The following is an 11940-nucleotide window of genomic DNA, read 5'->3' on the forward strand; positions in this document are numbered from 1 at the left end:
TCTAAAGATGGAGGGAGATCCATCTGCTTCATGGGACCTAGCTCTGTGCTTAAAACTGGGTTTTGAGAACCTTGACAACTTGTGCCTTAATGCTCAAACATCTGAACTACTGACAATTAATATAAATATAAATAATTATAAATATAAATATATATATGTATACATATCCCCTGGCAGGGTGATTATATTATTTAGCACTCCTTAGTACCCCTTGAGCACTGAACACACTAAATTCAGTCTTATAGGTCTACTTCCTATGGCTACCAATCCTATGTATGATAAGGTCACCTACAAAAGAAAATTCCACAGACTCCTCTAGGGAGCTGACTGTTCTACAAGTCATTGTGTTTATTCCTTGAATACAAGCATCCAAAATTCTTGAGCTGTAAAATTCCTGTTCCTTTCCACCAGCTGCCTCAGTGCCCAGGCTTCTTTCTTGGATTGCTCAAAGCTTGGTATCCACATCTCTTGGAGAGAAGTCCAGCCAGGGTTTGAAGACGAGAACCAGAACGCCTCTGGTTTGGGGCAGCTGAGATGGTTAACCTGAGCCTTCCACCTCTGGGGCAGCCATCCCTGGCAATGGAGAGAAATAAAAGGGTTATTGAGGGACGCAGACAGACAGAGAAGAAAGGTGCTACACCATTAGTAAACTACCAAAGCATGTCGGTGACATTTTCCTTCCCACTACATGCTCTAGCCATGTCCCTGTGGATGTCAGAGGGGAAGCTCTCCCCAAAGTGCCAGGGACAAAGCCAGTCATGCTGACAAGAGCCAGAGCCTCAGAACAGGTCTGGCTGCAAACAAGCAGCAACCAGCCCACCCAAACTGAAATTCTAAGCGAGGAGTTCTATTTTCATCATTATATTCTGTTTTAATCTTAAATATACACACACACTTCATGAGATTTTTTTAAGGAGAAGAAACAAGCCATGAATCCAATCAGCAGAGCAAGCTGGTCTTCATAGTCTTCTTGACTAGAGAGACACAAAAGCATGGGGAAGGGGTATCTGCATCTAACCTATGCTATACCTTTCCATGGTTGTACTCCTAAGTCAAAGAGAGGACATCTGTCCAGGTTTGCAGCAGACTCAAACAGGAAAGCCTGGTTAAATGTAATGCTTGCCAGTCTGCATTCCCCATCACTTCAAATCACCTTAGTAACTTGAAATGTTTTCTTCATCTCTACACTTCATCTGAGTGTACTGCTCAGACTGTGACCAGCTAAAATATGGCCTAATGGATACAGGAGAGCCGTAGGATACTAGAGCTATTGACCAGTTTCATTACTGGACACAAAAAGGGTTTTTTTGATTCATGCTGACAACTGAACTCATGGAGAGCTTAAAAAATGGCTACTGACTCTTGGTACATAAACCTGGAAACCTTAAAGGAATGTGGCAATTAAAATGAGTATCCACCAACTCAGAAATGTATGTGGTGAGAGTTTTTAGCTTCAGTCTAATTCCAAGTAATGCTCTGTTTATACCAGCCAAATCCATCACAGCTAGTAGCCTCAGGAGACTGAACAGCTCATGGTGCCTTTGAAATGGCCTTCTGATGTCATGGCTGGCACCCTTGCAAGACTGCTGGGGCCTCAGTGCCGGGCTTCCTGATAAGACAGCCATTTCCAGCTGGTCCCTATCAGCATAATTTCAAGAGGATTAGACTGGGAAGAACAGGTCCACTTCCTCTCACAAATGCACAACCTGCCTTAAACATTGGCATTTCAATGTTTAGTCACCAAATGTGGCCACAGACAATGGCATGTTGTCACTACAGGTTTGCATGTACCCACATAGAGTATTTAAGTCAGGAGGGACCTCTGGTGATCATCTAGTCAAGTCCCCTCCTCCAAACAGGTCTAATCATATCTAATTGCCTAGGGAAGCACTGAGTTGAGTCTTCAAACACCTCCAAGGACAGAGATCCCACAACCTCTCTGGGCAATCTGCTTCCAAATGTTCCAGGTCATCTAAAGCAAGTCAGCAAGTTAGGCTGCTTTCTGTAGCCTGATAAAAACCTCCTCCCTGAACAATTCAAGCCTGCTGAAATGACCGCCAGCTTAATGATTGATGTGTATGAGCTCAAGCACTGCAGCAGTATGAGGAACACATGCTCCAGCCGTGCCTCCACACCTTCTGCCAACACCTTTTGACATGAGGATGCACAGCCCAATGGCATTGCAATACCTGCGGTTGTAGGCTGGCCAGAAATCAAACTTCCTAGGACAAATCTGAGCCTAGTCCCATTTTAAAGCCTCTCTGAGACACAAGGACAAAGTCACAAGTACCTTTTCTTCCCTTCTGATGTTTTCCCACACTCTGTTACACACCATACACTCAAAGGTGTCAACGTAATTGTCCTGAGTGATATCTTGCACTCCCCACTTGCGTTCTTTCATAGCTGTAAGCAGCCTTGGGTTGGAAATGTCCCCTTTCAGTTTCCATTGTAGGTAAGACTCATATTCTTGATCGTTTGTATCCAGTGTTTTGATATAGCGGGCCAGCTCCCGAGGGTGTGAAAAACTGGATACCAGGATTGCACTCCTGTTACTAGGAAGCCAGTCTACAATGCTGGGAGACCCAAAGTACACTGGTACCACTCCCAGCTTCAGTGGCCGCCAGAGTTTTTCAGTGATGTAATCTTCGCAGATAGCGTTTTCAAAAGCAAGAATGAACTTGTACTGTGCCAGTATTTTATAGAAGTTCCCATCATCCATGGCAGTTGGATTTCTGAGATGCTGAGGAAGGTCTCTGTTATGCAGACATTCCCCATAAGAGTCTACTTCAATGTGGCACATCAGCTCACGCACATAGCTGTCCCGGTCAGAAGGAGGGTTGCAGTCAGACTGCACATACACAAGTGGTGCAAGCCTCTTCCTCAGGCTGTTCTTCTTCTGCAGTGGGATCATGTACCTCAATGACTTCAGGACCTCTACACCCTCAAGGTACTGAGTGGTCAGCGGTAGGTGAGAATGGCGGCTAAAGGTTGCAGTGTGGTTGAATAAGGTGATGGTTGGTTCGTGGAAGAGTTTGTAGTTGTTTTTTGGTGACTCTTCATGGAAAAGGGCCCAATCATGATAGTCTTTACGAGGGAGGGGTAGGCTCTCTATACTGAAGTCGGTACCTAGACAAAAGCAAACAGTGTTTAGTCTGCCCCAAACTACAATGACACAGAAGTCTAGTTTTAATTTAATATCAGCCCTACAACCATCACATTTATGAGATTATAATGCAGTACTGCAAAGACAGCAATTCATGCAAAGACAGAGAAGTGTTATGACAGATAAAACTGAATTTGGCAGCATTTAGAGAGTGGGGATCAGTAGTTAATATTAGAAATTGTTTCCTTTCAGTTCATATTAGTTTAAAGGCCTTTGATTTCAAAGGCTCACTAGGAATTTTATATTTTAATGCACTGAAATGAGAAGAATAAGATGCTTAATAATCCCCTAGTTCTGTAAATAGGGGAACAGATGGTATTGCCTCTATCTATGATGTGAGGGAAATGGTTACTGCAGGGCTCAATTTGGTTCTAGTAGCAAAACAACGAAAAGGATGCTAAAATATTGGACAGGGTTAAGGAGAAAAATTACAAGAATGACTTCAAGTCTTGGAAAGACATTTTACTATAGAGACTTTGGAAGCCAATCTATTTAGTTTATCAAAGAGAGAATTACAAGATGATGTATCACAGCTGCCTACCAGATATATAAAGAAGTAGCTTCTGGCAGAAGACGGCTCCTCAAACTAATGCCAATAGTAGAAGAAGAACCATACCTAAACTCTAAAAACAGATCACTACAGCTGCTTGCACCTGCCTGCGAGGACAGGGAGCCTCCACAACAACTTAGGAAAGCTGTGGTGGAAGCTTTAGGACAAACCTAGAAGCCTTTCCTCAAAGGCTGGTCTGTGCAAAACCGAATTCAAAATACCAGCTCGTGAATCTGACCCTTGCTCTCCCTTCAGTACTGCTGTACTAATACAACTAGCCTTATTGCAGATTAAATGCAAAGCTGATGAATCTCTGTCAAGATACTTCCTCACTCTCTTATAACTGTATCCATTTTTTACTTAAGTACAAGCACTGAATATACAGAACTTTTAACTGGTACTGTCAAGCAAGGGAGGTTCATAAACTGAAAGAAACAGTGAACAGCTGGTTTAGAAAACACCACAAATCCCTTCTCTTTGGACAAGCTATTCTACCATCCTAGTCACACTCGTAACTTTTCACTCTCTGTTCTACCCTTGACCTCAAACCACTGATCGGAAAAAAGAGGGAGCTAGCAAAAGTCTAACAGAATTTTGATCTAAAAACTAATACATAAAGAAGGGAAAAAAAATGCCCAGTGGTCTTTGTGGCTCCATGAGCCTGCCAAGATGACTCCAAGGATGACCTTATAAAACCAACATAAGACTTTGCTACTGCAGTGAAGATGGATGTTAGCTGCCAGTAATATAACAACCTCCTATCGAGCAAGATCCTTCAAAAGCATCAGGTAGGGTTTTTTAAGGCCACTAAGTAGTTGACCTTGTTTCCCACTGAAGGGTGGTCCCAAGCCCTCAAACTGGATGGATGAAGGGCTGTTCCACTCACTGAAAAATGCTATTTGATGCCTCTGGTTCTGATGTGTTGCAGTGATATAAGAAGGTGAGGAAAACTAAAAGTGAATCAGGGAAGATTATAAGGCCTATCTGGTTTTGAAAACACTTTGTTCTAAGTGATACCCAGAAGAGAAGCAGCAGTGCATACAGACAATAACGAAATGCTGTGGACAGAAACCATAGCATTTCAGCTCTGTCTCCTGCCAACAGTGCTCTCTCTTTAACATACTATTGCAGAGAAGAAGGAAGGAAAATGCAGTAAAGAATGAAACAAGGAAAGGAATGAGCGAGAGACAAAAATGCAACATGTAAAACTTAGTAAACCAGGATAGAATTAGGCAAAGAGAAACTTAAAGAAAAATGCACTATAGATCAGAGCACATCAGAACGACTGATCCTAATGTAACACTTAATCAATCTCAGTCCAGCAAGAATACAAAAAGCTTTTAAGGATTAAAGGGAAGATAACATCAGCACGTTCCCTACCCTGTGACATGAAGGAAATAAAGGAGCTTATAAGGGGATAGAGAAAGCACAACAAGACTACAATTATGAGCAATTTCAACTTCCAAACTATTAATTAGGAAATCTTAGATATGTGGCAAAGTGCAGAAGAGAAAGACAGATGCTGTCAGGAGAAGTTCTGCATCTTAGGAGACATCTTGCATTCAGGATTCATACTCCAAGGACTCAACACTCCAGCGCAGAAAAGCTGGACATCCTCCTCCCTTAGGAACAACAGCCCTGAGGCTCCGACACCATGGCACCAGATCCAGCTCATGCTACACATAAAACTCTTGTGAAGTATGTGACACTGAGAAGGCGGAGTTGGGAATCCCTCCCAAAAGCAGAGACAAAATCCAGGAAGTGGATGCCACATCTCACTTCCAAACAGGAGATGGTGGCACTTGACAAAGTCACCACCTACACCTAGGGGCTTCCCAGGCCAGGACAGTAAGTCAGGACAAGCTGCAGAAAAGCAGGTGTTCCTAGCAAAGCAGTTCTGCTGGCGAACATCTGTACCCTATATTTTTGCATAATATGTTTTCTAAGCTTTGGATCATTCTTCTCTTGACTAGCTCACTGACCAAGGGGAAAATTAATGTGGTTTCTTTGGAAGGTGAAACTGTGCCCTGATGCAACCTTAGCAGGGAAACGCAGATGTTCACGTTTACACTCAGCAGGCTGTTAAGAGGGAAATTCTGGAAACCCAAAATCTGCCTTTTTGCAGGCCCACAAGCTCCGTGCATCAAGGTCAGAGTGTGTGTGTGTGTGTGTGAAGCTTTTCTGTACCGATGCAGCATTTTTTTTCACGTTCAGTACCATCTATGACCTTTGTCACTGCAGGTTTTAGCACTGTGAGATCATTTATTGTGGTTTAAAGACAAGTAACATTTTTGCATATTTTGACACTTGTCTTTACACAGTTCTTAGCCAGCATCACTAGAAAAAGAAATAAACTGCAGGGAGAGTCTTTTGCTGGGTATAAATAGTCCTTTAAAAATAAGTAAGTAAACCACGTCCACAAGCCTGCTAAAAAATAACAGTAATAGTCTTCCTAATGCTGAAACAGCAAACAGAATTACTACCAGAGACCAAAACCACCAGACTTTACAGCTTTCATGTGAGGCCAACCCAGCTTTCCTTGTCTTTAATTGGGTCAGCTTCTCATTCCTTTGCTGTTATTCCTTTGCTTTCATGCTTGACCACTATATTATCAGCTAACAAAGCTGACCTACTTGGAGCTCTGAAAAGACTAGTGATGAGAAGTTTTTGATTCATTGTTATCAACCAAGCTAAAGGCCCTTCTTTCCTATATTTCCAGTTCACCTGTATCCTGAATGAGTGAATGAGATTCAGGATTCTGTTTTATTTTGTTTTCTTTCCAGACAAAGGAGCTGAACCTACCAGTCACAGAATAGCACTTGGCTTTATTTTCCCACCTAAAATTCACTTTTTCTCTGAAAAGCAACTGTGTGGGGAAAAAGAACAAAATTAACAAAAGGCCTACTTCTCAAAGGTGCATCTTTTGTGTTTTGTAGACTCACTTTACTTGTAGATTCACTTGTTTACTTGTAGACTCACTTTTAGACCCACATGTAGTGGGAAGTTTCTGAGGTGGCAGAGCCAGAGCAGCTCAGAAAGTTGCACTAGCTGCTGCTCCCTGTGCAGAATCAATGGGTTTCTTTCACTACTTTCCATTTACAGTCTGCTAGCAATCTCTCAGCACATCAGGCAGGGGAGTTGCACAGTTACCAGCGAGGGCATTATTTTAAGACAAAAGACTTGCACAACTGCAATAAAGGCCTTGCAGAACCTCAGCTAGGGGGACAAACCAGAAGACTCGAAAAAGCTGGCTTGATCTCAGACTGTCTTTTAATGACTTGGCAGCTACAAGAAATGATCTTTCCTCCCATAAGCAGGGAGCACATGTGATTGGAAAGCAGCATGAGACAAGGCAACAGTCATCCCACAGACGTGCACAGTTGCTTTTCAGAATACTTTTACAGAGAATGTCCATCTTTGGATCTCTGCTGATGGTATTCAGCACCACGCAAAGTTTAGCACAATGAGCTGCATAAGTTTCCTGCTCTCAGTGACTGACACCTAGAATATTTAACCTCTAAAAGAAAATAACTGGGCAGAAGAGAAAGTTAATCCTTTAAAAAGAAACAGATCCTTACCATAAAACAGAAACGCTCTCGTCATCGGATTGTGCTGGTAGGTCTTGTTGATAGTAAAGAAGCAAACATCCTCTCCACACTGACCCAATCTCCCTGTCTCTCCAGTCAGGGGAGACCACCAGAGCAGGATGGGGTAGCGATTCACATCAGACTCTGCCTTCAAGCTGCTGTGAAGTTCCTGCTTCTTAAACTGAAATGCATGTCTCTCCACAGGCTTTAATGGGTCACTGCGTAAACTGGAGATTACTGCCACCTTATTCTCTGAATTGCCCAGTTCAGTGATAACCTTCAGGGAAATAAACATACATATCACAGCGCATCACTGCCGTTAGCCAGGACATCTGCTTGACAAATTAGAGTTTAAGCATCAAGCACTAACTAAGCCTGCATGTGAAGCTTCTGTCAATCAAAGCGGATGCATTTCACTGACTGCAGCCACCGTCCAGGTGATCTGTCAGAACAGCAAACGCTTTAATTTGAATTTGTAAGGAGGAGGCAGGAAATACATTTCTGTACTGAGATAAGGCCACATCACGTACGATTTAACAACCTAAGTTCTGCTTTCTCCCTGGAAAAAGCACAAAATAGACAACAGCCCTTCAGTAGCCAGGTTTCTTCTGGAAATTAGCTGTAAAAAAAAAAAAAACATGAAGTTTTCATGTCTCTTTGTGGCCATCTGTACTCACCCCCGTTAATTTTTAAACCACTGACTGAATAAATGAGGTGCAGACAGGTCTCAGAGACAATATAACTACAACTTCATGGCTAGGTAGAGGAGAAAAATCCCATCTGTATGCAGAGAAGTGAACGACCTATCAGTATGAACAGATCTACCAGTATTTACAGATCTGAAACCCTCCGAGGAACCTTAAAAACTCTCCACCCACAGGAGAAGCCTCTAACACTCAGCCATGAGACAGAAGTCCCCAGAAAATGTGGGGTATTTCTGGTGTCCATGAAGCCACCACTCTTTTCTACAGGTAGTACCTGCCACAAAAGTGTCCTGGGGCAGAGAAGTCTGTTGAGCCAAGTGACAGAAATGGTGCCAGCAGGTATTGCCACAGGATACATAGCTCCTGCTCTTAGCTTCAGTGGGGCAAAGACGTTCCTGCTACCGCGCAAACGGCTTTTTGTGTGTGCACCTTCACAGGCAGTGCATGATGCCACCCCATGAACAGCTGCAAGAATGATGGGGGAACTCAAACCCACCAGACAGCTTTGGCCATGGCACTTTCACTTGTCGGATGGCTCTGAAGGAGGATATTGGAAAGCAGGAGACTGTTGTTTATGTTAAGTTGTTTGAAAACATTCTTCTTCCCTGATAGCTTTACTGCATGCATTCATTTTGCTGTTCGCTGTGTCATTCGCTCTCACTGCATAGCAAAATACAGTGATTGTAGCTAGACTAAATAGGCTCTGTGCAACACAGGATACTGGGACAGCACACACAGGAGGCTGTGCAAAGTGCAGCTGTACAGAAAAATACACAAAACGCTCCTGCATTGGTGAGTGGACAAGATATTAGCCGGGGAAAAGATTCATATGTCTAATAGTTTGACAAGATGTAACTGCAGTGATATAAATGAAATAAGTCTATAACTACCTGATGTCCAGGTTTCTCCAGGAACATGCTCCTTCTTTCCTTCGAAATTTTGCCCTGGCAGAATTTAAGGAGTCTCTATATTTGTGCACAATTTCTAGTAGCTCTCTCTGAACTCCTGGGGGTTGATATACCCCAACTATATCGACAGCTCCTGTGCTACAGCAGTCCCAGCACCACAGCACCAAGTGTCACCACCCAGTGACCACTCCAAGATAAAAATCCCAGCTAGGCACAGGGAAGCTGTAACCAGCTCCAAACCTGCTTAGCTATGGAGGTACAGCAGAGTCACAAACCCTCCCAATAAAGGTCCTGAAGTCCTGCTAGCATTGCTCCTATGCTAGGGCAGCCATATCACCTTTGGATGCCTTGTTCAGGGAAACAGAACTGTAAGTGACCACTGAGTGTCAGTGATTGCCCCTGAGAAATGGCTCCAATTTGGACTAGGCAGCTAGCCTGGGAGAGCTTCAGAGGTCCTCCTGCTGACTCCTCTGGGAGTAACCTGAGGCACCGGTCTGAACCAGAGCCTCAGTTCAGAGCTCATCCTAAGCGCAAAGACAACTCTGGGGCAGATCCTGGCCCTCTGATGACTGAAGTCTCCTACAATCCCATGACTGCCATCCACGGTTGATTCAATTTGTCTAAAAGTTGTTCTCTTCTAATGAAAATCTAGGGTAACCTGCACCAGCCACAAATTAATATGCCTCCACATAGATTTTTCTCTCATGCATTTTTTTACTGACCAGCTACTGGACTTCCCAACGCTAAGAATGGCCTTTGAGTGCAGACTGATGGACAGATTTCCATCACCACTTACTGATGTGCTCAGATTTCCCTGGTCTGTCTGTCACATCAGTATGAAATGGGTCCAGCCTTGCCTCCCTGCTTAATAAGTTCAAACACATGAACAAAGGAGGCAATGCTGGATGGAGGCAACAAGACATGGTATGGTATGGTACACCACTCCTGAGAAACTCCTCCAGGAGCTGAGGAGCTATGCAAGAAAGGTGTTCTCTGTGTAATGTCATTCTGGAGTCAGCCATTACCACCAGGGCAATGCTGCTGACAGAGTTTCTTTAAACACTCCTCTTAAAGCACAGACTTGTATGGAAAATGTCTGTCGCCTTTAATGCGCTCTCTCATCTGCCAGAATTGTGTCATACTTTGAGAGCGATGTCATGCATACCTCCCCCCTTGCCCCTGTACCTGGAGTGTCACCATAAGGAAAAAGGCAGCTGCAAAGCAGAAGCAAGATGCCCACAGTTTCTTCCTCCTCATCCTAATCATGCTGCACTGCCAGGCCTGTCAGAGCGGTTTGAGCTCGGCATCAGGAAGGCCAGCTTGTCTAAAATCTTCAGCCTTTGCTGCAGGGCTTTCCCACTCCATCCTTACTCCTCTTCATGGCGACCGCTGCTGCAAAAGGGTACAGAATCAATAAACACCGCTCCTCAGGCTCAGTGGTTAGCTTGATGTCTACCTGTAGCTTTCTGTAGGTGCCAGAGCCACATTTTGAGCCAGGTATCCAGAAAGCAGCCTGCACAAAACAGCACTCACATGCACAGCCCCAGGCATCTACTCTCCCTCTGGTCATCCTGGACTTGGGCATCCTCTCTAAGCAAGGTCGCACATCCTCTTTTCCTTGCAGTCAGCACAGAGGGACACTGACAGGCCTGGCTCAGTCCTGCGTGGGAAGGGCAGCCATTTTCCCTAGTTCCAGATGGCAAACAGTGCTGCCTTTCAACAGACTCACAAACAGGTGAGCAATGAAAGACTTTCCTTCCCTGGGCAAGCCCTGAAAATGCTCCCGGCGGAGGCACAAAACTATCTGGCCTTGAGACATACTACACTGCAGTCTTCTGGGACTTCTGTTCACCAGCGTATCTAGCCCAATGCATAGAGAAAGTAACCATACAGCACACACACAAACTCTCTCCACACCTAAAACCACTTAAATTTAACAAATTCCCCTTCCCCTCTAATCTACATCTGTGCTGGTCTGTCTCTCCTTAAATAACTCTTCCCCTTCCCCGATGCTTATTTTAGCTTTCATAGAGTCCTACTGTTTTGCTGCATGCTGGATGTTACTGTGTGAAAATCCCAACTCCTGACAACATAAGTAGGTGCAAATTCCAGCTTCATCTTAAAAAAAAAAAAAAAAAAAAAAAAAGAGGATGGGAGAAAGATAAGACTTTATCTCTCAAGGCAGAGGAATAAAGTTTGAAAAATGTGGGTATTCTGAAAGCTCAGAAAGCAGAAACACACACCAAAAAATGTTTAAGAAATTGCTAGTTTAAAACTCATTTCTTTCAGAGATGTGCCTCCTGTAATTCAGGCTGGTTTTCTATGAAAAGGAGGTGCACGTGATTGTATTGTCTTCATGTGCACGCACCTGCCAGCTTTTCCCCCATCCTAATCCCACTCACAAAGTTCCAAAAACCTGACAAAGAGGGATGGGTCCCAAAACTACTGCCTACTGTAGTACTAACTCTGTGGCGCTGGCAGCTAGAGACAAATAAATGATCCTGTTTCTGCTTCCAGTGCAACATGAGTTTATCCCTTCCCATTAACCATCAGAAAAGCCTCTTTAGTAAAACCTTGCACAAAACCACGCTGTGTAAGTTCTGCTCTGCATGGAACAGCTGCTTTTGAAGGTTTTGTGCGGGCACAAAAGTGCACAACCGCCAGCTGAGCACTTCGCAAATCAGGTAGGATCTTTTATAAAGCCTCTGCATCTTCTGTGCCTCCTGCATTATAGCCAAAATGAGGCACCAGGAGGGGAACAGGCTGAATTCTGCCTGCAGCTGTGTTGGTGAAAATCTACTCAAGGCACACCCTGGAGCAGAACAGTATCTTTAATACCACACATCTTACCCTGTGCATGGCAAAAAGTACGACTCTGATGACTCACTGAATCACCCCCTACCCTCTGCCTCGGTAAAAAAGGAGTAATCGTCCCATTTTTGGGGAACTGCCCACACCATGGGTGCACTGTACCAATTGCCCCAGGGTATCGCGCTGGGCCATGGCTTCAGTCTTGCATTTGCAGCGC

The 11940-nt window shown here is 44.1% G+C and overlaps 1 protein-coding gene across 1 annotated transcript; it reads right to left on the bottom strand.

Moving 5' to 3' along the window:
* Positions 1-348: 348 nt before the first annotated feature.
* Positions 349-10178, bottom strand: FUT10 (fucosyltransferase 10; the record flags this gene model as incomplete). The annotated part of the gene is made up of 4 exons (XM_082337115.1): positions 349-573; positions 2291-3126; positions 7292-7577; positions 10098-10178. 4 exons carry the CDS (start codon positions 10176-10178, stop codon positions 349-351), a joined length of 1428 nt encoding a protein of 475 aa, XP_082193241.1.
* Between the last annotated feature and the right edge of the window lie 1762 nt (positions 10179-11940).

Source organism: Platalea leucorodia (genome assembly GCF_965183815.1).
Source record: "Platalea leucorodia genome assembly, chromosome: Z".
Classification (NCBI taxonomy): domain Eukaryota; kingdom Metazoa; phylum Chordata; class Aves; order Pelecaniformes; family Threskiornithidae; genus Platalea; species Platalea leucorodia.